At 41.5% G+C, this 27,692-nt stretch overlaps 1 protein-coding gene across 2 annotated transcripts in view; it reads right to left on the reverse strand.

The window, feature by feature from the left end:
- The window catches only part of NECAB2 (N-terminal EF-hand calcium binding protein 2), a 355,221-nt gene that overhangs the window by 217,547 nt on the left and 109,982 nt on the right, over window positions 1-27,692 (reverse strand). Inside the window, exons 1-2 of one of the 2 annotated variants that reach the window (XM_073576270.1) lie at window positions 5,895-5,955; window positions 2,765-2,873 (exon numbers count right to left, since the gene is read on the reverse strand). In XM_073576270.1, the coding sequence (XP_073432371.1) occupies window positions 2,765-2,873; window positions 5,895-5,940 (155 nt within the window). In that variant the 5' untranslated portion in view covers window positions 5,941-5,955. Of the gene's footprint in view, window positions 1-2,764; window positions 2,874-5,894; window positions 5,956-27,692 lie in introns of those variants that run through there. The other variant, XM_073576269.1, reaches the window with a different exon arrangement.

Here is a 27,692-nt window from a genome sequence, read left to right on the forward strand (position 1 = left end):
CTCAGGTCAGTATATATATGTATTGGCGGTCTTGAAGGGGTTTTAATGGGGAAATAACTATTCACTGCTCCTGCCCCTTCCAGCAGTGGTGACCCTGCTCCTGTCTTCGGTGCGCCTGTGATTTGGGGCTCATTGAAGTGACGTCATGCGCTGCCCTTCACTTACACGCCATGGTCAGTTGCTAGAATCAGAAAAGTATATCGGATGCCTGGAAAGCAGAGGAAAGGTGAGTAGAATCAAACCCACCTAGAAAGTCCTCATTGAGGTCAATGTGCCGATTATCATCTCTGTTATGAGATAAATTTGTTGGTTGAAAGAGGAGTAGAATAGTTTTTTTTTATGGGCATAACAGGATGGACCAATGATGGGGGAAATACACAGTATAATAGGAAGGGTCCATGATGGGAGACATACAGTTGAAACCAGAACTTTACATACACTACATAAAGACACATATGCATGTATTTCTCATTATCTGACAAGAAATAAGAATAAACCATTCCCATTTTAGGTCAATAATTATTAATATGCCAGAATAATGAGAGAGAGAGAATGGTTTAAGGCATTTTTATTACTTACTGCAAAAGTCAAAAGTTTCCATCCATTTCATTAGTATTTGGTACCATTGCCCTTAAACTGAATGACTTGGGTCAAACGTTTGGGATATCCATCCACAAGCTTCTCACAATAGCTGGTCGGAATTTGGGCCCATTCCTCCTGACAAAACTGGTGTAACTGATCCAGGTTTATAGGTCGCCTTTCTCACACCAGCCTTTTCAGCTTTGCCCAAAAATTTTCAATAGAACTGAGATCAGAGCTTTGTGATGGCCACTCCAAAACACTAACTTTGTTATCCTTAAGTCACTTTGTTACCATTTTGGCAGTATGTTTCAGGTCATTGTCCATTTGGAAGACCCATTTATGACCAAGCTTTAACGTCCTGGCTGATGTCTTGAGATGTTGCTTCCGTATTACCACATCTTTTCTCATGATGCCATCTATTTCGTGAAGTGCACCAGTCCCACCTGCAGCAAAATAACTCCACAACATGATGCTGCCACCCTCGTGTTTCACAGTTGGGATGGTGTTCTTAGGCTTCCAAGCTTCTCTCTTTTTCCTCCAAACATAACAATGGTCATTATGCGCAAAAATTTCAATTTTAGTTTCATCAGACCACAGGACCGGTCTCCAAAAATTTAGGTCTTTGTTCCTGTGTGCATTTGCAAACATTAATCTGGCTTTTTTTATGTTTCTTTTGGAGTAATAGCTTCTTCCTGGCAGAGTGGCCTTTCAGCCCATGTTGATACAGTACTTGTTTCACTATGGATATTGACACAATCTTACCAGCTTCCACCATCATCTTCACAACGTCTTTTCCTTTTGTCTTTGGGTTGATATGCACATGTCGGACCAAAGCACGTTCATCTCTGGGACACAAAACCTGACTCCTTCCTGAGCAGTGTGATGACTGGACATTCCCATCTTGTTTGTACTTGTCTATAACTGTTTGTACAGATGAACGAGGCACCGTCAGGCATCTTGAAATTGTACCCAAGGATGAGCCAGACTTGTGCAAGCCAAGAATGATCTTACTGTTATCTTGGCTGATTTCTTTAGACTTTCCCATGATGCCACATAAAGAAGCAGTGTGTTTCAGGTGTGCATTAAAATACATCCACAGGTTTGTCTCTAATTAACTCAGATGTTGCCAAAAAAAATCCTCTCAGAAGCTTCCAAACACAAGACATCATCATATTAATAGTAATCTTTGTATATGTAAACTTCTGACTTTGAAGAAGTAATAAAAATGCCTTAAAACATTCTCTCTCTCTCATTCTGGCATTTGGCAAATATTAATAACTATGGTAATCCTAATTGACCTAAAAGGTTTGTTCTGATTTCATGTCAGATACTGAGAAAAACATGCACATGTGTCATTTTATATAGTGTATGTAAAGTTCTAGTTTCAACTTTATATACCAGGATGGGGACCAGAGTTGCGGACATCTATACCAGATTGGAGGACATATACACCAGGATGGGCCAATATACAAGAAAAGGGTCCAGGATGGGGGACATTGATACCGGGATGGAGGACATTACCCCTATAACAGTGTCAGCTGCAGATCCCCCCATAACAGTGCGTCATGACCACATTTTTTGCTGCAATTTTTTCCCTTTTTTGCCTGTAAAACCTAAGTGCGTCTTATAGTTCGGTGCGTCTTATGGTCCAAAAATATAATAGTTACCCTATAAGTCAAGGTCAAGCCCTTCCTGTCACTCAGCCAACTTTAGCATTGACAAAATGCAAGAAACGCACACAAGCTGTCTGCAGATGGTTGTCTTTTGGAGAAGACTCTTGTTTGGGGAATATTATAGGTCGTGATGCAAGGATTGTTAAAGTGTTGGACAAAAGCTTCCTCCAATAGGTGTCACTAGAGAAACAGTTTTCTTTTTTAGCTAATTGGCATAACTTGTTTTTAATTCTTATTAATAAGCTGTCTATTAAATTAGTATTCAATGCTGAAAAAAGACATCAATGACCTTTTATTTCTCTACAGATCAAAGAGTAGATTTATAGATTACCATATTTCCCCAATATTGCACCATTATGAACATTTCCTTTGAATGACTAAATGTATCTAACAATAGATAGAATAGAACTAAACAATGCCCATCACGACAAGCAGTCATGAGGCGAGAACAGAAGAAACACAAAGATATGCTCTGTTAAGCAGTAGAAAAAAACCCATCACATTCTTACTTGGTGTTGTCAGAGTCGATGGTGTGAAACAACTTCTCAAGTTCCTCCTCGTTGAGGGTCCCATCTGAGAAAAATGCCTGGAACTCCTCCAGAGACAACTTCCCATCATCTACAAGAGAGTCATAGGGATATGTTTAGAAAACGTTACATTTCTATAAAGATCTCCGAACATTTTGGAAAACAGTTCTAAGCTCTACTGCACAATCATCCTGTAAGATCTCCACTCAATGGAAAGACCAGTTGTCAAGTTTTCATTGGTAATATTGATGGGAGCAGGTCATATTTGACCATATATTAGCAATGCAAAATTGAAAGAAATGAGCTAGAGTTTAAGTTGGTATTCATGCAACGCATAGGAACTGTTCTCACTGGCCATTATACAGACAAAACCTGAGATAGAAACAAAATGAACATATACCCGGCTATAAGTAAAAAGCAACAGTGCCTATAAATAACCTATGGAACTTAATAAAAACTCTTTTTTTAATCAAAAAGAGCATAAAAGCCATCCCACCAATGCCAAGGTGTGCCCAGTCGGGATGGTCCTCACCTCTAGTGCTGAAAATCATATGCGTCAAAAATGTCCTCAATGTGATTAAGGACCGAACATGACCCAACTATGGGCATCCAGCATTGGGAAACTATATTTCAAGCATTGGGAAGCTATATTTCAATTTGTTTTTGGTGTATGATCAGCTTTAAAGCGAACAGGTCAGCAGTTTTGGCCTATGTAAGATACGGCCACTGTATTTCAGGGCTTATCTACAGCATTCTATAATGGTGTAGATAAGACCCCGGTCCGACCTCTGAAAGAGAAGAAAAATAACTAATTATACTCACCTGGGGGGCGGTCCGATGCGGTTCGGTCCAATGGGTGTCGTAGGTCTGGATATGGCGCCTCCCAGCTTCTTGCGATGCTGCCCTCTTGTTACTTCATCGCTCCCCGGCATCACGCTCCTGCGCAGGGGTACTTCTCTGCCCTGTTGAGGGCAGAGCAAAGTACTGCAGTGCGCAGGCGCTGGGGAAAGGTCAGAGAGGCCCAGCACCTGTGCACTGCAGTACTTTGCTCTGTCATCAACAGGGCAGAGAAGTACCCCTGTGCAGGAGCGTGATGCCGGGAAGCGATGAAGCAACAGGAGGGCAGCATCGCAAGAATGCTGTAGATAAACCCTAAAAGGCAGTAGCCGTATCTTATATCGTCCGAACCTGGTGACAGGTTCGCTTTAAACAGACTCACATCACTGATGTCACAGCCAGATACTTGGGCAGTGGCTCAGTGGTTAACACTATTGCTTTCCAGCGCTGCGCCCTGGGTTTAAGTCCAAGCAAAGACATCATCTGCCAGGAGTTTGTATGTTCTCCCCGTGTTTGTGTTTCCCCCCCGTGTTTTCCTCTGGATTCTCCGGTTTCTTCCCCACATTACAAAGACATACTGATAGGGAATCTAGATTGTGAGCTATTTAATCAAGTAGATTAGATAGATAAAGATAAAACATGAAGATAATTGTGCCTACACAATCAGTGATGATCTCTCTATGGAAATATTATGCTTCAGTAAATTGTGTTCATCAATAATAATTTAATTAATGGTCTATCAATTTCCCATGTGGAACTACTGTCATATAATTGAAATGCTTTTTGGGGTCAATTTTCTTATATTATACACTTAGGTAGGAAGGAAGGATCATCCCCCGCGCTGCCACAAGAAGAATTTCAAAAATTGTAGAGGTTTCAGCGTGGTTTATTCAACGCGTTTCAGGCTTCAGGTGACCCCTTCATCAGGACATACCACAAATATTGTATTGGTACAATATTTGTGATATGTCCTGATGAAGGGGTCACCTGAACCCTGAAAGGCGTAAAATAAACCACGCTGAAACCTCTACAATTTTTGGAATTCTTCTTGCGGCAGCGCAGGGATGATCCTACCTAAGTGTATGCTTCAACCAGGTCCAGCACTGACCTGTGGATCTGCAGCAGCCGCCATTAATATATGTCTTTCCTTCACTCTCACCAGGTGAGTAGTTCTCTTGGTGGGCAACTCTGTGTAACGTTTGATAAGACCCTATTTGCGCTTTTGTGTCTCTCTCTTTTCTTATATTATGACATTTTCATGCATGTTCATCTGATTGGGGTCCAAAAGTGCTTCAATATGGAATAGGCTAAAAAAAAGTCACTTTAGTTTAATGCTCACATCAGTTTTCCTTACATATAGAACTAAAAGGGACAAAAGAAACGATGACTCACCAGAGTATAGCACAATGGGTGCATTGGAGAACGCATTGGAGATTCGATACCCACAAAAGACTATAAAAATCAGTAAGAGCACAAAAAAACCCACCAGGTTCTTAAGTCCCCGCTACTATAGTATCACAGATCTAAGACCTATAACAGCAATAACCACAATCACCAATTGTGAATAGAGATTCTCACAACCTTCATGTGCAACTAATCTCAATAACCATGTATAATATAAAGGAATAAAGCAATGGGCAAAAATGCTTGAAAATACATAATCTGGTCAGGAAGACTAAAGCCTATAGGACAACCATGGAAAATAACTGCGTTAAAGCCCTGAGCTTCTTACATAGTAGCTCAAAACAAGATAATTATGTGAAGAACCTGATTATAGTTGGTTTTGGCTCCTAACGTATAGACGCGTGCCCAGGTAACGCCTTCTAACCGGAATCAATATTCGGCAGCACATCGGCTTTCGTAGGTCTTCTCCATCCTGCAGCAAAAACATTGACCAGACTGATCATCCAGCCTAGGAAGTATTAGGAGATGCCTCCTAATAAAAATCTTCGGCATTATCACCGAGCCAGAACATAAACTTCGACTTGTCCAAAGTAGCTAAAAGAAAGTCCACACAACCCAGTGATGTTCTGTCTGGCACAACATGTCGAGAATACATACAGGTGGTGGAAACATGAGTGTTTGCATATGATAAGATGACAATAAATTGATGGGAAGCTATTAAAGTATGAGAAGTATTAGACAGATACAGGAACTTTATCAAAAGACCTCCTTTAGCATTGATCATACAAAGGGACTTAAAAAATAAGAAAATGCCAAGACTCCCCCACTTTTGATCTCATATACATTAATAATTGTCATATAAAAATCCTACCTGTTTTCAGCTGGGATAGAAAAACTTGGAGCATCCTTTTAGCCATTTTGGACAGTAAAAGAAATGAATCTTGAATTAAAGAGTGCGATCGAAACGCCCCTCTCAGTGGAAGAAAAAATCCACGCAGTCACTTGTTCAATATAAATAATTTAGGGCTCTCATTTAAGAATCTCCTTGAAGATGGGGAACCCCATGGAGAGTAATTAACAATGTACATAGAAATGGGGGCCCTGTTTCATTTAATTGGATACACAAAGCTGTGTTTAATCTACCAGGAAAGGTCAGGGCACAGATTTATTCTAAATGACTCCACTATGGGTCTTCTTTGACTTTCTACAATGCAGAGATAAAAAGACTGTGCATTACTAATCCATATATACAGCTCTGGCAAAAATTAAGAGACCACTGAAAAATGTTCAGTTTGTCTGATGTTTCTCTTTATAGGTATATTTTTGAGTAAAATGTAAATTGTTCTTTTATTCTATAAACTTCTCACAACATGTCTCCGAATTTCCAAGCAATAAATTGTGTATTTTTTTTCTGAAAAGGAGAAAAGGTAAAAATTGAAAAAAAACAAAAAAAAAACAAAACAGTGCTTTCAGACCTCAAATAATGCAAATAAAACAAGGTCATAATCATTTAGAAACAGCAATACTAATGTTTTAACTCAGGAAGAGTTCAGAAATCAATATTTTGTGGAATAGCCATGATTTTTAATCACAGCTTTCATGCGTCTTGGCATGCTTGCCACCAGTCTTTCACACTGCTTCTGGTGCAATAATGTAAGCAGTTCTTCTTTGTTTGATGGCTTGTGACTATCCATCATCCTCCTGATTACATTCCAGAGGTTTTCAATGGGGATCAGGTCTGGAGAATGGGCTGCCCATGACAGGGATTTGATGTGGTGGTCTCTTAGTTTTTGCCAGAGCTGTATATATATTTACAGTTAAAGACTATTTCTTTCTGCTGCATTTACACAGAGCACGTTTGATCATCACTAGTAAAAAGCCAAGGGGGTGAATACTTTTGCAAGCCACTTTAGCTTTACAGTTTACACACTTCAATTCAGACTCAAATTGGCCCGATTGGATACAGACTGCATACCCTAAAATCTGTCTATTTGATGAGGAATCTGTAAAATTCATTTTTTTCAAGGTTTCATTTGGTATATCGTGAACACCTTCCCAAAGTGACGCTCCCTATAAAGCCACATTAAATATTTTTGTAGGATGTGAATGCCTATTTGCCATAAAAGTAAAACATTTTTAAAAAAGAGAAAATTATTAAAAAGAGAATTATTCACCGCTCCCTAGCAAGTGGTGCTTCACGTCAGCATCAGCTGGATAAAACCCTTTCCTATATCACTTAATTTTTTCCTAGATGACTGCAGCTGCTGCCCTTCCTCACATCCATAGCGGAAAAAAAAACTGACATGTTGAATGAATTGCATTTAGGATATTCTTAGAATTTCATCCAAAATGCTAAATATACACCGTGTTCTCAATTGTCAGCCGAACAACGAGGCTGATCATGCAGTCTGCAGAACCGGTGGGGGACCTGTCATACGCTCATTCATATTGAAGAAGATCTCCACACTACACAAGATTCAGGAATTCCACACTTTCTGAGATCTATGTAGTTGTCGGTGTTATTTCTGGGTGATGGCATATATAAATATGCACTCACTGAAAGAAGGTGACAACAGGTGCACTAGAGAGGCAAAAGCAAGACAACATCCAAAAATGAATACATTTTCAAGGTGTGGTCACAGACAATTTCTTGCTCTTTATCCTTCCCGATTCTCTTACGTTTGCAGTTGGCTAGTGTCCTTGTCACTACTAGCATCAAGCAGTAGATATCGGGGGAAAATGTTAGGCAGTACCTGCAGCCCATGCCGGTAGTCCAGCTCCTCTATTTCACAGTACAGTCTCAAGAGCACAAAGTAGATCTCAGGACAAGGGTCGTTCAACAAGAAAGAACCAGATATGTCCTTCTGTTGGGTTGTTGACCTTCTATGGCCCCTTTGTGAAAGAGGAAAATAAATAGCGCTACCAGAGCCAGTGGGGTACCACCAATGGTGGCAGGCCACGCAGCTGCTATAGGGCCCGTGAGTCAGTCGGCCCGGTGCTAACACTGCAACTGTCCCTCCCACCTGTTATTGCATGTTCAACTGCATCATTATCCAGGATGCCAATACATTTGAATGTAAAGATGAAAGAGGGAGAATCAGCCAACGCTGCCTCCTCAATCATTTTTCCTTGGTGTCTGACATCTCAGCGCAGTGGGTGCAATGAAGTCACTACCTGACACACACTGCGCTGAGATGTGCGGCGCTTCAGAGAGGAAAAGATAGTATCAGTAAGTACACTGTGGTGTCCATAATACTGTATGGAGGTCTATGGGGTGCATTGCACTATATGGAGGACTACTAGGAGCGCATTATACTATATTGATGACTATAATGAGTACATCATACTGAATGGAGGACTATGGGGGTGTATTAGCCTATGTTCCCACGATGAGGTTTTGGTCCATTTTTGAGGGTGCATGTTTTTGTTGCATCAAAAACACAGCATCTTACAGTTATAGCAAAGTGGACAGGATTTATAGAAATCTCATGTCCACTGTGCTTCTTTCAAATGCTGCCTAAACTGAACTTCGGTACAAAGTAGAAAGTCAGGAAGAATCAAAAACAGCTTTATGGAAAACAAGACACACCAAACAGGTAAAACGAAGCGTAAAATACACAATAAACACACACCAAAAACTCAATGAAAAAAATGCAAGTGACACAATTTAAATAGGTGCAGAAATCCTGCAACATTAAAAACAGAGAGTGTGAATGCAGTCTTAAACTATATGGAGGACTATCAAATGCATTATGCGATATGGAGGGCTATTGGGAGTGCATTCTATTATATGGAGGACTATAGGGAGAGCATTATACTATATGGAGGACTATGGAGAATGCATTATACTATAGGAGGACTATGTGGGTGCATTATACTATATGAAGAACTATGGGGGTGCATTATACTATATGAAGGACTTTGGGGGTGCATTATACTATATGAAGGACTATGGGGGTGCATTATACTATATGAAGTACTATGGAGAATGCATTATACTATATAGAGGACTATGTGGGTGCATTATACTATATGAAGAACTATGGGGGTGCATTATACTATATGAAGGACTTTGGGGGTGCATTATACTATATGAAGGACTATGGGAGTGCATTATACTATATGAAGGACTATGGGGGTGCATTATACTATATGGAAGACTATGGAGAATGCATTATACTATATGGAGGACTATCAAATGCATTATGCGATATGGAGGGCTATTGGGAGTGCATTCTATTATATGGAGGACTATAGGGAGGTCTATAGGGAGAGCATTATACTATATGGAGGACTATGGAGAATGCATTATACCATATGGAGGACTATGTGGGTGCATTATACTATATGAAGAACTATGGGGGTGCATTATACTATATGAAGGACTTTGGGGGTGCATTATACTATATGAAGAACTATGGGGGTGCATTACACTATAAATAATGTGAAGTATATTTCAACAATTCAGAACTTTACCTAGAGGATAGCATATTGAAGAAAACAAATGTTAGGTTGGCCATACACCTTTGACTGGGTACACACATACACTGGTTTCCACTGAGCACGGCATCAGGGTTTCCATCGGATTCTACAAATAACAAGATTGTGATGGACAATGTCTGGCCACAGATGCACTGTAGAGTTGGCTTTCAGTCAGTGTTCAGGGCATGGCTACAGTACACTGCTCTGCCTCTATGACTAACAGCCAGAAGGAATAAAGTGCTTTTCCTCCCAGTAGCCAGACTTTTAGTGCCACGACCGCTCAGCTTTAGAACTCTATTAACCTGCAGATTAACCTCATGTTTGCAGCTTAATAGTACTTTGGGACATGACCGTTTCCCTTTAACCCCTTCCTGACCTGTGACAGAGCGTATGCGTCATGAAAGTCGGTGTCAATCCGATCCATGACGCATATGCTGTGCCATAACTTCAAAGCCCCCCTGCGGGTCGGGTGACCGGGGTCACTGAAAGGTCACCCGACCCGCAGATACCGGGGGCTTTGTACTTCACCCCAGGGGGGGTGGCTTAGCCCCCACATGGCTACGATCGCTCTGATTGGCTGTTAAAAGTGAAACAGCCAATCAGAGCGATCGTAATATTTCATCAATGAAAGTTGATAAAATATTACAAACCAGCCATGGCCGATGCTGCAGTAGCTAACAGGGGCAGATCTGCCACCGCTGTCATCATCTGCTCCCCCGCCTTCCCTCCACTCCCCCCCAGCTTCCAATCACCTCCCCTCCCACCCCCGGTACCTTCCGAGTGCCGCTGTCACTCCCAGTGTCCCGCAGTACAGGATCATGGGTGCCACCATCTTGGAAAATGGCGGGCGCATGCGCAGTGCGCCCACTCGAATCTGCCGGCTGCAGATTCCATTTGTTCAATTTGATCACTGTGATAAACTCTCACAGTGATCAAAATAAAATAAAAAGTAAATAAACCCCCCCTTTATCACCCCCATAGGTAGGCACAAATAATAAAATAAAGAAAATATTTTTATTTTTCCATTAGGGTTAGGGTTAGAATTAGGCTAAGTGCACACGTAGCAGAACATTTCTGCTGAAAAACCAGACTCCCTTCCCAGAAACCGCATGTTTTTTCTGTGCGGTTTTTGCGCAGAAAATGCACAGTTTTTATGCATTTTTTTCCGTGCATTTTCAAAACGCATAGAACTAGCCAGAAACGCAGAAAAATCTGCGAAATTAATGAGCATGCTGCGTTTTTTACCGCAATGCAGTTTTTTCGCGGTAAAAAACGCATCAATATGCACAAAAAGTGCAAAATGCATAGAAATGAATGGGAAGCTTATTTTTAGCGGCTTTATAGCGTTTTATTGGAAAAACCGATAAAAAAAACGCTGTGTGTGAACACAGCCTTAGGGTTAGGGTTGGAAATAGGGTTAGGATTGGAAATAGGGTTAGGGTTGGAATTAGGGTTAGCATTAGGGTTAGAATTAGGGTTAGGGTTGGAATTAGGGTTAGGGGTGTGTTGGGGTTAGGGTTGGGATTAGGGTTAGGCTTGTGGTTAGGGGTGTGTTGGGGTTAGGGCTAGGGTTGGGATTAGGGTTAGGGATGTGTTGGGGTTAGGGTTGGAGTTAGAATTGAGGGGTATCCACTGTTTAGGCACATCAGGGGGTCTCCGAATGCGACATGGTGCCACCATTGATTCCAGCCAATTTTGCGTTCAAACGTTGCTCCCTCCCTTCCAAGCCCCTATGTGTGCCCAAACAGTGGTTTACCCCAACATTTGGGGTATCAACGTACTCAGGAAAAATTGCATAACAACTTTGAGGGTCTAATTTCTCCTGTTACCCTTGGAAAAATAAAAAATTGGGGGCTAAAAAAATATTTGTGTGGAAAAAAATGATTTTTTTATTTTCACGTCTCTGTGTCATAACTTCTGTGAAGCTCTTGGGGGTTCAAAGTGCTCACCAGGCATCTAGATAAGTTCCTTGAAAGGTCTAGTTTCCAAAATGGGGTTACTTGTGGGGGGTTTCTACTGTTTAGGCACATCAGGGGCTCTGCAAACGTAACAACGACCGCAGACCATTCCATCAAAGTCTGCATTTCAAAATGTCACTAATTCCCTTCCGAGCCCCGACGTGTGCCCGAACAGTCGTCCCCCCCCCCCCCCACATATGGGGTACCAGCGTACTCAGGACAAACTTTACAACAACTTTTAGGGTCCAATTTCTCCTGTTACCCTTGTGAAAATAAAAAATTGCGGACTAAAAAATATTTTTTTGAGGAAAAAAATTTTTTTAAACACGGCTCTGTGTTATAAACTTCTGTGAAGCACCTGGGGGTTTAAAGTGTTCACTTTGTATCTATATAAGTTCCTTAGGGGGTCTAGTTTCCAAAATGGGGTCATTTGTGGGGGAGCGCCAAAGTTTAGGCACACAGGGGCTCTCCAAACATGACATGGTGTCCGCTAACGATTGGAGCAAATTTTCATTTCAGAAAGTCAAATGGCACTCCTTCCCTTCTGAGCCCTGCCGTGCGCCCAAACAGTGGTTCCTCCCTACATATTGGGTACCAGCATACTCAGGACAAACTGGACAACAACTTTTGGGGTCCAATTTCTCCTGTTAGCCATGTGAAAATAAAAAATAGCGTGCTAAAAAATCATTTTTGAGGAAAAAATGATTTTTTATTTTCACTGCTCTGCATTATAAACTTTTATGAAGCACTTGGGGGTCCAAAGTGCTCACTTACACACGTAGATAAGTTCCTTAAGGGGTCTAGTTTCCAAAATAGTGTCACTTGTGGGGGATTTTCACTGTTTAGGCACACAGGGGCTCTCCAAACGCGACATGATGTCCAATTACGATTGGAGCTAATTTTCCATTCAAAAAGTCAAATGGCGCTCCTTCCCTTCTGGACCCTGCCGTGCGCCCAAACAGTGATTTATGACCACATATGAGGTATTGGTGTACTTAGGAGAAATTGCCCAACAAATTTTAGGATCTATTTTATCCTGTTGCCAATGTGAAAATGAAAAAACGGAGGCCAAAGAAAATTTTTGTGAAAAAAGTACTTTTTTTACGGATCAATTTTTGAAGCACCAGGGGGTTCAAAGTGATCACTATGCATCTAGATAAGTTCCCTGGGGGGTCTAGTTTCCAAAATGGGGTCACTTGTGGGGGAGCTCTAATGTTTTGGCACACAGGGGCTCTCCAAACGCGACATGGCAACCGCTAAATATTCCAGCATATTTTCCATTCAAAAAGTCAAATGCCGCTACTTCCCTTCTGAGCCCTGCCGTGCACCCAAACAGTGGTTTATGACCACATATGAGGTATCGGTGTACTCAGGAGAAATTGCCCAACAAATCTCCGGATCCATTTTATCCTGTTGCCCATGTGAAAATGAAAAAATTGATGCTAAAAGAAAATTTTTTGGGAAAAATTAATATGTCCATTTTTTCCTTCCACATTGTCTTAGTTTCTGTGAAGCACCTGAAGGGTTAATAATCTTCTTGAATGTAGTTTTGAGCAGCTTGAGGGGTGCAACTTTTAGAATGGTGTCACTTTTGGGTATTCTCTGCCATATAGACCCCTCAAAGCGACTTCAAATGTGAGGTGGTCCCTAAAAAAAATGGTTTTGTAAATTTTGTTGTAAAAATGAGAAATCGCTGGTCAACTTTTAGCCCTTATAAATTGCTAACAAAAAAAATTTTGGTTCCAATATTGTGCAGATGTAAAGTAGACATATGGGAAATGTTATTTAGTAACTATTTTGTGTCACATAACGCTCTGGTTTAACAGAATAAAAATTCGAAATTTGAAAATTGCGAAATTTTCCAAATTTTCGCCAAATTTCTGATTTTTTCACAAATAAACGCAAAAATTATAAACCTAAATTTACCACTAACATGAGTCCCAATAGGTCACGAAAAAACATTCTCATAAACGCTAGGATGCGTTGAAGCGTTCCTGAGTGATTACCTCATAAAGGGACACTGGTCAGAATAGCAAAAAATGGTCAGGTCATTAACGTCAAAATAGGCTGGGTCATGAAGGGGTTAAATAAATTGATATACATATTGCACATTATCAACTATCATCTGAGATCAAGCTGTTTAAGAGCACAATCATTAATGGGACAAATGTGTTTTTCTAGCCCTTGAATATCTGAATGCAGAAAGGATCCCATTTTCTCTATGAATAGCCTTTTAGCACTAGTAATTAGGACTGTAGATGTTGGGTAAGCCCTGGCAGAGGAAAGCACTTTATCAAAGAAAATAATCTTAAAATACTGTTCTCTGAGCAGGGGTGTTTCAGCAGCAAAAGTCCTAATTGGTCCCCTCCTCACTTAGCTTTTTATTTTTTCTAGACAGCTTATCAAAAAATCATGGACAGACAATATTTTTTACGGACACTTTGGAAAACATAATTAATTCTGATTAATCAGTCAAAAATAACAGCACATAAAATCTGATATGAGACATCAACTTTATTGTCTGTAAACTGTAGGATGATAATTGCAGTCAATATAATCTGTAGAAGTTTCTTCAGCTTAAAAAAAAAAAAAAACATATGCCTTAATTTTTTTTATGGACAGGGCAAAAGATATTGCCTATTTCTACTGAATGTCCTGGAATTTCTGGACGTTTGGCAACTCTGCCATCGCTTCTGTCCAAAAAACATTTGGTCCAGTAGGTATGGTCACAGAGCAGAGACACAGTCACAGCAATATACAAATATATACATACACAGTGGATCAGCACACTGCAACTAACGAATACATAAACTCCAATACTGTTGTAAACACAATGTACTTAGCATTTTTGGACCAAAGAGCGCAAAAGCCATCCAACCACATCAAGGTGAACATTTTATAGTGATTGACCCATAACTACTACATACCCTACCTCTTTAGGGGCCAAACTAAGTCTAATCTGAATGGGGATCAAAAAGTATACAAGGTGTAGATCTCAATTAAAACCTTTTGTGTGAAAGATGAGGCCCAGTTTGGCACATGGAGAGGTAGGGACCTTTAATGTTTAGGATCCTTCCATATTTAGGAACACTGTCAGAGAAAAATTGTAGAATCCATCAAGACATCTTCAGAGAGGAGACATATCACATTCATATTGAACATATGGGATTAATTAAAACTGGGGAGAGAGAAGGAGCTGACACTTCAACCTCCATTGAAGTAAGACCTTCTGTCATGAACAGGTAATTACCACAGTGGATTTGATGAGAACCAGCCAAAAAGCCAAGGATTTGTATTCTCAGAGGCAGAGAAGAATAGTGACTTCCCCTGTTCTAAGGAATTAGCTTCCTCTGTTCAAAAGGAATTGTCTCAGATGCTCTGGAACCAGTGGTCAGTGGTGAATATTGGGGTTTGCATCAATCCAATATTTATGGGTGATATATTTTCTGTGTTGTAGCTAAACTCATTTACTCACACTCCCGTAAGACCAGCTGAAGACCTCCAAATTAATATTGGTTCAGATGGATAATGCTATCCATGCCATGTTTCATCTCTATAGAATGGTAAAATCCTGATTGGAAAAATGACAACAATATCTCCCACCTGGGACCTCCAGGGGCTATCCTGTAAGTTGGGGATCTCAAATATGTGAAATACTTAGCACATCTCACAATCAGCCCTTATATCACCTCATCATGGGGAGAGTTAGAATTTTGATCATTTTTCAGTAAATGGAAGGTATAGCTTGCTGTAATTTTGTCAATTTCCAGAATGAGTCCCTCCCTGAACAAAGCTTTCAGTCTTTTCCTTCCAGGACACAGGTTTAGTACTTTTCTTTTGTTATCCCTTTTATTTTATGTAGTTGTGTACTGTAATTGTATATACTGTATATTGTTTTGTTCCCAATTTGTAACATCTTTGTATATTCTTTTATAAATGCTGCCTACTTTTCCAGATTAAATATATAAAATTATTAGCTCCGTTTCTCTTGCTTTTTAAAACTGCACCCCTGAAGCCATACGCTACCTGTAACAGATGTTCAATCGGTCTGTATAAATGATTAGTGGTAGTAGCTAATAGTTCCTTTTGTTATTGTAGAGTTGGCATTGATCATATCTATATTTCATGTGTTGGGATCAGAGGTGTATATACCAGAGGCTCACTGTGAGTTCTCCAATATCTGACCTAGTAGTTGAAACAGCAGAGGCATCGTCCATCACTCGTCAGTCAATTGCGTAATTGTCCTGACAATAGGAAACAACCGAGTTGTGTCCCCTGACAAAGTGGAGACAGCGGTGGGATTTGCGCTATGACATCTTCTGTTATCCCTGAAAAACACCTTCACTTGGTTGGACAGCTTTTGCCCTTTCCGATTAAAAAGCACTAACCAAGTACCTTACGATTTTAACATTTCCAGCAACATTGGAGTTCATGTAGTCATTAATCGCAGTGTACGGACACACCATGTATGTATTGGGACACAAACACAGTAAATACGAGTACACTTGTACACTATTGAACGTCCTTAGTGATCTCACCCACTTAGTGTTCAATACTCATTTCATAGCCCACCTAGAATATGATACCCCTAAAAAAAATGCCTCCACACACAGTATGATACTCCAACAGGGAATTTCCCCCACACAATTTCCCTCTCCCCCCACAATATCTCACACATGGACTGTATGATGCCCCACAGTCCTCTCACATAGTATGACGCTTTCAGTGTTCACAACATAGTATGATGCCTCCACAGTGTTCACAACAAAGTATGCTGGCCCTACAACATACCACACAGTATGAAGCCCCCACAGTGCATCCACAAAATATAATTTCTCCAGTCTCTCTCAAGCAGTATGATTTCACCACAACCCACCACATAGTATGATGCCCGCACAAAGTATGAGGTCTCTACAAACCACCAAAGTATGATGCTGATGTAAGGAAGTGAAATATGAGGCTTTCTTGTTCCCTTCTCCAGAGTTGTCCCTCCTATACTACTATGAATATATTGCTGTATTATAATGTTTCTGATTAATGTCTGTGGTAATGCTACATAGAAATATGTATTATCGCCAGTCTTTAATGGTATGCCACATGTACTTGTTACCATTGTGTATTGTATGATATTATGTGTCTGTTGTATATGTATAGTTAGGGTAAGCTAGCGCATCCTTCTTGGGACATTAGAGGAGGGCACTCTTAGTACACAGTTCCCCCATAGACTGGGTAGATGTAATTATGTTGCGGGCTACTAGATGGGGGCATACTATTGTGGCCAGATAGGATGTTCATAGAGGGTTAATTGTAGGAGGGGCTGCTAGGAGTTAAGGTTAGTGCTGAAGAGCAGTTTAGTCAGACAGGGCCAGGCAGCCCAAGTGTCCACATGGGCTATAGGCCTGGACAGCTCGGCAGCCACGTAACGTTAAGTCGTTATAGCCCTAGTTACCCATGGCCACTGCGTGTCTTAGCAGTGGGCCAGAACAGAAAAGGAAAGATGTGGTGTCTCATCTCCTGGGCCAATGCTTTTAGGGCAGAAGTTGGTTGGACTAAGGAAATAAAGGGAGTTGAAGCTTCGACGAGATCGGTACAGATGGGCCGGATGCTTCCCCAGGGGCCACCAACCATAGTGACTGATCAATTCATGTCTGGGGCGAAACAGACTGAAGGAAATATCATTATAGCGAGGTCAGACCAGGAAGGAATTGGGAAGCAGTCTAGGATGGTCCGGTCCGGGCATGTACTGCACAGAAGTGACAACCAGCAAGGGAAAGATGAGGAAGCAAGCAAATGTTATGATGTACTAACTGTGGATGTAACGTGTGAAATCCTAAGTAAAGAAAGTGTTAAAGTTGTCTCGGACTGTGTCTCCATTGATATGGGTCGCCTAGAAGAGTGACCGTTATGTCCTGGGAAGTGCCCGAGTGAAGCTGAATCTGGAGATGCAGGTATGCCGAGAAGAGTATTATTTCATGTAGGGGGAGGACTGGACACAGCTGCTACAGTAATACAGGTCACGACTATAGTCCTGTCCCTCTCTTACACCGACACAATGTGCCCAACACAGTATAATGCCCCCACAGTCCCCATTAAACAGTATGATGGCCTCACAACCCTCCACACAGTATGATGTCCCCCATACAGAATGATGCCCCCACACAGTATGAAGGCTCCCACAGCTCACTTACACAGGAGGTTTCCATAGCACAGTATGATGCCCGGACAATCTATACACAATATGCCTGTCCCCACTGCTTTAGCTACATACACACACACACACAATTACTCCACACAGTATAATGGCTACCACAGCCCACCCACACAGTATGATGCCCCCATAACACCTCACATAACACGATGGCTCCTGTTCCACTATTATACTCAACTGTGTCTGCATACTGAAGATAACATTTCAGCACATAGCCTCCCAACTCACATGCCACAGTATCTGCTGCTACTGCGGTACACCACTGCTTTGGGGTGTGCGATTTACACAATTACCAGAAGCAACTGTATTGAGAAATTTCTGAAAAGTATCAGTATAAATCAGTGTGTACCCCCTATATTCCCACATCAGCTCGGTCACATCATGTCACTGTTAACCTTCTCTTTAGGGCTCAATCAGATGTCTTTTTTCCCAAAAACGAGAAAAATGGTCCTAGTGTCACCAGTGGTTTTGTTTAGTCACATCACCGTATCATTCAGTTTTATCAGGTTTTCTTTGAAGAGAGAAGAAAAAAAAAATCTCTACTTTTTTCCATCTATCAGTGCTTGAAAAACGGACAACACTCAGATGGCATCGGTGCAGAAATTTCCATGTTGCATATTTTAAAAATGGATCGCAGGTCTATTTTCGCAGCAAAAGCACAGAGGGCATGACACTTCTATAAATCCCATCCACTTTGCTGAAGTTGTAAGATGTAAAATACATAGGGTCAAAAACTCAAATATTCCTCATTGGAACGTAACCTTCCATTGCCAGCATAGAAGCAATCTCCGCAGTGTAGACTGAGAAAAACTGTGTGTTTGAGATCTGCAGCATGTGGAAATCAATGTGAATTTCACTCTATGCAATGTAAAGAGAAGTGCCATTTTTAGGCCAGGGTCACACTTGCGTGTGGTATGCGAGAAATACCCGTGAGTCTCTTGCATCAATACCCGGCGCTGCCGCCAGCACTCGGACCGGAGTGTGCGGCTGCATAGAAATACATGCAGCCGCACACTCCGGTCCCAAGTATCAGCGGCAGTGCCGGGTATTGAGACGCGAGACTCGTGCAAGTTTCTCGCAAGTGTGACCCCGGCCTTATAACGATATCTTGAGTGTTAATGGTACACAAGCTCCTATCCATACATACCAACACAAACCCTTCAAAAGGTAAGAGAAATCGATTGATCTTAATGAGCGGACACGTTTTCGTCATCAGGTCTCTAGCTCGTATTTAGGTGCAGGGTTCCTTTAACCCCACAAGGCAGTAAAAGGAGCAGTTCTCCTGACATTATAAGCAACATTTGTCTGATGGCAGAACGAGCTCCTGGATACCTTAATGAGCTCATTAATTTGCCCGTTGTTTTACTTTTCTTTCATTTTAATTACCGCACTGGGAACCGACCCAACATTTCCTAGATTGTATCATCGTTACCGAAAGCCTAAACTGGAAGAACAGCACGAGCCTCTGCGTGGCAGCGAGACAGTAAGGGAGATGTTCTGCGCCAGATATGGTAGCTGACATTCTTAGCGTGACGTGCAATAATTCTCAATCGGAGATTTATAAAAAGCCTCGTTACGCAATCCAGATAACAAAAAGCAGGAGGGGCAGATTTCATCAGATCCTCGCCATCACTGGCTCTCGCAATATGTTTCAATTGCTTTGAACATCAAACACTTGAGACATGCATTACGGATTAGCTTTCATGTCAATATAAAAGCATCGAGCTACGGGGATAGCGTCGATTTTCAATGCGTCGAAGTTTCACATAGGGTAAAAGAAAAAGCACATTTACAAAGAAAACTATTGTAAACCGCCATTTCTTTGCTATAGCTTTCTAAAGATCAACTGTTGTAGAGAAACGGCCATTAAATTTCCATGGGTCCCACCTCTGTCACTTCCCTCTCATTAGAGTCTCTCCGGGGCTGTGTAGCGAGATTCATCAAACAGGCGACGGGGTAACAGCACCACACTGTATCTTACCGTACATTACGGACTGTAATTGGTGGCCTTCAAAGTTTGAAGATTCTGCCGATAGGGTCAGACCAGCTTTGAATTATTCACAATGACCCATCACTCGTGTACTTTATATACTGGTGTGAAAAAGGTTCTATTACAAATGCCAAAGATCTGTCCTAATATAAATGCAGAAGAGCCGAGCCTGGCGGGATAGAAGAGGTATATTCGAGCTCAATAACAGCCTCTGCTAACATTGCATACATCAACACCATTGCTCAAGCCAACTAGTTACAACCGACTTTCAGCTTCTGGGAATGTGTGCGAATGTAGAACATCGGCGTTATGACCGACCTGTCACATGAATGATTTGTCACCTGACTGTTCTACAGCAATCAGCCGTAACATAGAGACCAAGCACCGGTGAAGGGAATAATTACCTGGTGACAATGGCACAAGTCAAAAGGTGACACAAATTAGGTTACATTCAGATGGCCACGGCAAATATAGGCTGCTCCGTGTAACCATCCGAAAAGTGGATGTGTGCAGGAAATGGCTGCCATTTATAAATCCATAAATTGGATCAGTCTGGTGCATGCTGCACTTTTTTTGGCACACAATCCTAAAAGGAATCTCTCACCAGGTTTTTGTCACCTAATCTGAGTAGAATAATAAAGAAATAGACCTTCATTTGTTATGTGTCACTTACTGGGCTGCTTAGTGTAGATTTTATAATAACACAGTTTTATCAGCAGGATATTATCACTGTAAAGCATCAGAGGTTGCCTAGCAGCACTAAAATGGCTACAACGGACTTGCTTAGCACAAGCCATGTCGCTTACCAGATCCCACAGGCTGTCCTGGCTTTCACCCTTTAAGTCCAGATCCCAGTACAGGGGCAAATAGGAGTGGGCCATGGTATAAGGTGCTGTACGGTAATGCAAGCTGGCAGGAGTGATCAAGAACCGGGTCAAAACCAAGAAGGCAGCAAAGGTACAAAATAGTCAGGCAGCAGAAACATGAATAAACAAGCCGAGGTCAAAACAGGAAAATGAAAATATTGCACAGGAGCAGAACACACAGACCTTAACCAGAGGAGCGCAAAGCTATATCTGGCAACTTCCTGTAGTAAGCTGGATGCTTTAGTAGGGCGTGATGCTTTCCAATCGGCTGAAGCAAGGAGTTGATAACTTCAGCTAGACGGCACTACAGGTCCCAGCCACTCTAACCTTAGTGACTGGACAGAGCCTATGATATTCCAAGAATCGTTACTTTTTACAAGATTCATATACAATACCATTCTTTCCCATATCAATATTACCTAACACATCCAATGCATTCTTCTACTTTAGGATTTTTTTATGGAGGTACATTTCCTTGCTATTAAACTTCTTGCATGAAATAGGCAACTTGCCACTGTTCTTTTAATAAATGTACTGTATCTGCCCTCACATTAATCACATCCTGGTTTTAATAGCCAGTGCTAGTTTTATTGCTAGTAAAGTTAGTAGTAAATTTAAGATCTCGTCTCCTCAAAATCTACATATCTCTACAAAGACTTTGTAAAAAATTAATACTGAATTACTGTCTATTTCCCCTATTTGATGCTCATCTTGCAAAAGTAAAGCAAAATCACTTATTTAATCACACCACATTGAAGATCTATCTGTTCCAAGAAAAACAAAACCAATGTCACAGGGATACTGCAACAGAGAAGGGTCAGAAGATCATGGCATGTGGATATAAGTGCACCTCCCTGGTTGGATCTGCTTTACCTTACAGTTACCGATGCATATTTCCCTTGCTCTGTTGTTGCACGGGTTAAACAACACTGTTTGTCTCCCAGAGCTTTCCATCTGGAGTTCTCAGCTGTTCTGATTTCTCCACTCCCCTCTGGAATAAATCTGACCCTATTAGTTTGAGTAATTGCCAGTGATAGCTTGCTATAACCTGGTTTGGAGCTGGAGGTGTGAGTTGTGGGAAGAGAGGTCATCTGAGTCGTCTCTGGAGATATCTGTTTGGAAATTTGTTTGAGTGTTTTCCTTTACCTTGTCTCCTATTTGGTTCACCTCACCTTTTCCTTACCCTTTCCCATCTCTGTAGTCTGGGAGTGCATTGAGTGATTGCGGTTTCTTTTATCCCTGTCCGTTTCCCTTTGTCTTTGTTAGAGCAGGACTAGTGTTCCTGTTGCCTTATGCACTAGTTAAGGTCATTCTCAGGTTAAGACAGGGATAGAAACGTGATCGCCACATGGGGAGAAAGAACCATCTAAGGACGCTAGGGAGGTTAGGGTTACACAAGACCTTTAATCTTTCCCTAGTCGCAGAGCTCCCCTTTCCTTCTGTCTTGCCGTGCGCCATCTTGCTTCTGGTAGAAGAGTGACAACCAAGTACCAAATGTAGTGGGCAGAAGAATAGAACAACAATTTTGAGTTTTTTAATAAATGGCTAAAATGTAAAAAATATGCCTAGCATAAAAGGTGGCTAAAGCTTCTGGTCAAAGTAGTCAACATCTTCATGTTCACAAGTAGTGGTCAAAGGAACCTACCCAAAATTAGGCAGTTGGTTTTAATGTTATAGCTGATGGGCAACTGCTAGAGATGTAAAGATTGAAACAGATTCATCGGCCAAATCAGTAATTCACGACCACTGGACTAGAAGCTAGTCACTCTTTACCTCCTGGCATTCCCGGCTCTTCTTTTGATCAGCTAGACTTGCATGAGGCCATCACTGAGGCACGATGCACATAATGTCGCGCCCTCCTGTCCATTGCTCACAATTACTGATCTGAATGATGGACCAGAGTCCTGTGAATTGATGATCCCACCTTGAGTAAGTTCCACCATAGCCTAAATAGGCAGAGAGATGGCATAGGATCTACATGACACAAAGGTTTCTTTATGTTTTATTATTTTTATTCAGTAAAAATTCTGTAAAAAAAAAAGCATTTATTTTTGTGGCACCATATTCTGAAAGTCATAAATTTAAACAGTTTCCTTTAACAAAGCTATATAAGGCCTTAATTTTGAGATGTAGCTTTCATTTGTTCTATTTTTGGGTATGCATGACTTTTTTACCACTTTTTATTACAAAAAGTAATAATTCTGGATTTTATTCTATTTTTTTTTTTTTTTAAATATCACTCAACACACATACTTAACATGCCACTTATTTATGTAGGTTGATAAGATAATTGGAATGCTAAACTTGTACTTGAGATTTTTCAAGCAAAACATAAAAAAAACTAACTGCACTGCAATTTTGGCATTGCTTTTTGTATCTGTGTTCTTGGTGCAGGATATACAATTACATTGATATCAAATTTAAAAGTTTTTATTGTTTTACTTTTGGTACACAAGAAAATCACTTTAAAAAAATATTGTTTTACATCATAATCTGACAGGTATAACTTTCTTTTTTCTGAATACAGAGCTCAGTCTTTTTTAACATGAGGTATAGTTTTCATTGGTATCATTTTGGGATATACACTCACTGGCCACTTTATTAGGTACACCATGCTAGTAAGGGGTTGGACCCCCTTTTGCCTTCAGAACTGCCTCAATTCTTCGTGGCAGAGATTCAACAAGGTGCTGGAAGCATTCCTCAGAGATTTTGGACCATATTGACATGATGGCATCACACAGTTGGCGCAGATTTGTCGGCTGCACATCCCTGATGCGAATCTCCCGTTCCACCACATCCCAAAGATGCTCTATTGGATTGAGATCTGGTGACTGAGGAGGCCATTTGAGTACAGTAAACTCATTGTCATGTTCAAGAAACCAATCTGAGATGATTCGAGCTTTATGACATGGCGCATTATCCTGCTGAAAGTAGCCATCAGATGTTGGGTACATTGTGGTCATAAAGGGATGGACATGGTCAGCAACAATACTCAGGTAGGCTGTGGCGTTGCAACGATGCTCAATTGGTACCAAGGGGCCCAAAGAGTGCCCAGAAAAAATTCCCCACACCATGACACCACCACCACCAGCCTGAACCGTTGATACAAGGCAGGATGGATCCATGCTTTCATGTTGTTTACGCCAAATTCTGACCCTACCATCCGAATGTCGCAGCAGAAATCGAGACTCATCAGACCAGGCAACGTTTTTCCAATCTTCTACTGTCCAATTTCGATGAGCTTGTGCAAATTGTAGCCTCAGTTTCCTGTTCTTAGCTGAGAGGAGTGGTACCCAGTGTGGTCTTCTGCTGCTGTAGCCCATCTGCCTCAAAGTTCGACGCACTGTGCGTTCAGAGATGCTCTTCTGCCTACCTTGGTTGTAACGGGTGGCAATTTGAGTCACTGTTGCCTTTCTATCAGCTCAAACCAGTCTGCCCATTCTCCTCTGACCTCTGGCATCAACATGGCATTTCCGGCCACAGAACTGCCGCTCACTGGATTTTTTTTCTTTTTCGGACCATTCTCTGTAAACCCTAGAGATGGTTGTGCGTGAAAATCCCAGTAGATCAGCAGTTTCTGAAATTCTCAGACCAGCCCTTCTGGCACCAACAATCATGCCACGTTCAAAGGCACTCAAATCACCTTTCTTCCCCATACTGATGCTCGGTTTGAACTGCAGGAGATTGTCTTGACCATGTCTACATGCCTAAATGCACTGAGTTGCCGCCATGTGATTGGCTGATTAGAAATTAAGTCTTAACACACAGTTGGACAGGTGTACCTAATAAAGTGGCCAGTGAGTGTATATATATATATATAAGCTTTTGAGAATTTTTTATTTCACTTTATGTGAGGCGTATTTTTTTGCTTACCTTACAGAATGTGCACTTATCAGAAACAAGATTGCTTTAGGCCTCTTTCACGCTTCCTGATCAGTTTCTGATACTGGAAAAAAAGAGTACCCATGATATCCGTGTCCGTGTATGCGTGTGTCATCCATGTGCACCATTTGTGTGACACATACCAGAATAGAATGAAGAATATAAATTACAGATGTGTTGTTTAATGTACTTATTTTAAGCTAATAAATAAAATGAAAAAAAAAACAAAAAATAAAAACAAAGTGCCCCCCCATTTTTAATGACCAGCAAAGACAAAGCAGACAGCTGCTTGCTGATATTATCAGGATTGCAAGGTCCCTGGTTATTGGGCCATCCCTGTCTAAAAAATACAAGCCCGAAGCCACCCCAGAATTGGCACATCCATTAGATGGCATTTGGGCTAATGGTAGTTGAGGTTGATGTAAGCTGTAATTTGCCAAAAATCACAGCTGACATCAAGCCCTGCAGCTAGTAATGGAGAGGTGTCTAACAGAAAACCCCCATTACTAACTAAGTAATAAAAAAACCCACACAGAATAAAATACTTTATTTGAATAAAGACTCCCCCACTAACCCTCATTCACCACTTTATTGGAAAACATTTTGGCTAATAAATTGGTGAACCAGGGGCTGCCTCTTGTGGTTAGTTTTCTAATTTTATTTTTTTCAGGTATCCATTTCTGGACTACATTGGATTCCCAGGATTTCAGTGGATCTGCATGGGATTTTTTTTCCAATAAAAGTGGTGTACGAGGTAAAGTGTGGGGGAGTCTTTATTCAAATAAAGTATTTTTGTGTGTGTGTTTTGTTTTGATTTACTGGGTTAGTAATGGGAGTGTCTGTTAGACACTTTTCCATTAGTAAACCCAGGGCTTAATGACATCTGTGATTTTTGACAAATCACAGCTGACATCAACCCCAATGACATTACCCTGATTGTCACTGCACCAGGGCAATCAGGAAAAGCCAGGTCAGAATTGACACATCTAATGGATGCTCTACTTCTGGGGCAGCTGCAGACCGCTATTTTCAGGCTGGGACGGGCCCAATACCCATGGAACTTCACAGCATGACAACCAGCAAAGGTAAAGAAGACAGCTGATAGCAAAAATAAGAGGGACCCCCCACATCATTTTTTTTTCATTTATTGGCTAAATACAAGTACAGTAAACTACACACGCAATGCACTAATCAAGGATATTAGATATTTAGTTTATCTATCTTTGACCACCTAACATTTAAACATATGTCATTTCTATTCTGCATTCTATTCCGCTACGTGGCACATAGATGGTGGGCACGGATGACACACTTTATGTCATCGGGTGCACATGTGCTGGAACTATTGACATCTCTGCTCACGGAAAAAAATGGACACGCCCATGTGTGGGACACATGGACATGTGCGCAGCCCCATAGATTATAATGGGTGTATGTGAGGGACGAGGGAGACTCCATTTTGGACTTATGAATTCAGGCCCCATAGATTCAGAAGATCTCCCTCCACTCCTGAAATGTGCACCCACCATTGGGAAAAGCATACAGATTCATACCAGAGGAGGACTTTTACCATTTGGCCAGAGAATTAGAGGCTACATGTTAATGAAGGCAGGGAGGAGTAGAGCTAGATTCCCCTGCTGTCTTTTGTGCAAGGCAGCGAACATCAAAGCAGATTCTAGGCCGAACATCATTGACACCTAGAGATAAATCGTGAGAGTACCATGAAAGCCAGACCCAGTGTCACCGACATCTAGAGATGAGTTATGAGCGTACTGTGAATCTCAGTGTTATGTCCGATATACCAACAGAATCCTTGGAGACACCCCCGCATGTACCCCTGCATCCCATATCTCTCTAGCACGCCCAAATTCCGAGCTATTGAGACTGGCTCTCTGGAACCACTTAGCCAACCTGAGTTTGGACTCTCTGTATCGTTCCGGCCCCAACGAACCCGTTGAGATGTCAGTTGTCCCGTTTGGACCTCCCCGAGAAGTCATGACCCATCCTAGATATTGGGAATTATTTTGTCTAGGAGGTCAAGGGAGGAGAATTCGGTACAATCAAGAGGGGCGATAGCAAATATGGGAGGGGCGAGCTAAGGCTTAAAAGCTGGCTACACACTTCCAGCCCCGCCTTTGTTCTGTCAAGGAAGCCACGTCACATTACGTGTGGAGTCGGACCAGGAACTAAGGAAGGACCTGTGGACTCAGCGCTTCCTTGGGGCCCACATGCTATAAGATACGGTAACTTTACACATATCGATAACTGCTATCCCCCAACCTGTACCCTAATTTTTATCTGTACCTTTGGCTGTATTATATGTATAATAGTCGGTATATATTTGTAGTTTCTAGTGCGCCTTTTGGCAATTAAAATATCAATTAAATTTGGGCTGCTCTTTTATCTCGAAACCCGATTTCCCACACTCGTGAGTTCGGCGAGTACTTATACGCTACCTGAGGTTAGTTTCTAGCCTGATATCTAAACGAGGAACTGGAGGCAGCATACCGTTCTGGTGTTATTGGGGGATCCTGGCAGTGAACGGGTCAGAGGTGTATATAATAATATACATTACCTTCCTGTGCCCCGATAACCAGTACCTGACAGGGCAGCCTCTCCGGCGACTACTTACCCTAGGTGCAGTTCCCTGACTGACCTTATGGTAAGCTGGGCGCCACAGAGCTGTGAATATGTAAGCTCCATCATAGATTGGTGACGGCGGGGTGATATCAGTATCCGCCCGGTCCTCTCGTGGTTGTATTTTCCTTACAGAGTACGTCTGTAAGTGTCTCCATTACGTGTGAAAACAGTCACCACACATACTGGAAACACTGATGTGTGAAGGGGGCTTATCAGTCGGAGATAGAACTTTTTGAACTATTTATACCTCCAGAGGTGGCGATTTAAAAGGTTATTCTGGTCATCCGCAGCAGTACACACAAGCGCACAGCTTTCCACTTGCTCTGGGGCAGTGTATCCTGACTTAACTGTCTGATCAGACAAGCAACAATTGCTGCACCACCAGCCCAAACTCTGTACTCACTAGTACGGCTATATTAGGCAGCTGTACATGTGCAGAATCAGAGGAGTGCACTGGCACCAAGCGTGTCAGGGATCGGGAATTAACAGTGCACTCCAACAGTATTTTATAAATGCTGAATTTTTCTTATAACAAGTAACTTACAAAGTTGCTTATTTTTACACTCACTTTGAAATTTTACCTCCATAAGAACATAGGAATCACCCGTAAAGTGGCCTTCTTTTGTTTATGTGTACTGCCAAG

Source organism: Dendrobates tinctorius, unplaced genomic scaffold (assembly GCF_039654945.1).
Source record: "Dendrobates tinctorius isolate UK_male_01 unplaced genomic scaffold, ASM3965494v1 ptg000048l, whole genome shotgun sequence".
In the NCBI taxonomy this organism is placed as follows: domain Eukaryota; kingdom Metazoa; phylum Chordata; class Amphibia; order Anura; family Dendrobatidae; genus Dendrobates; species Dendrobates tinctorius.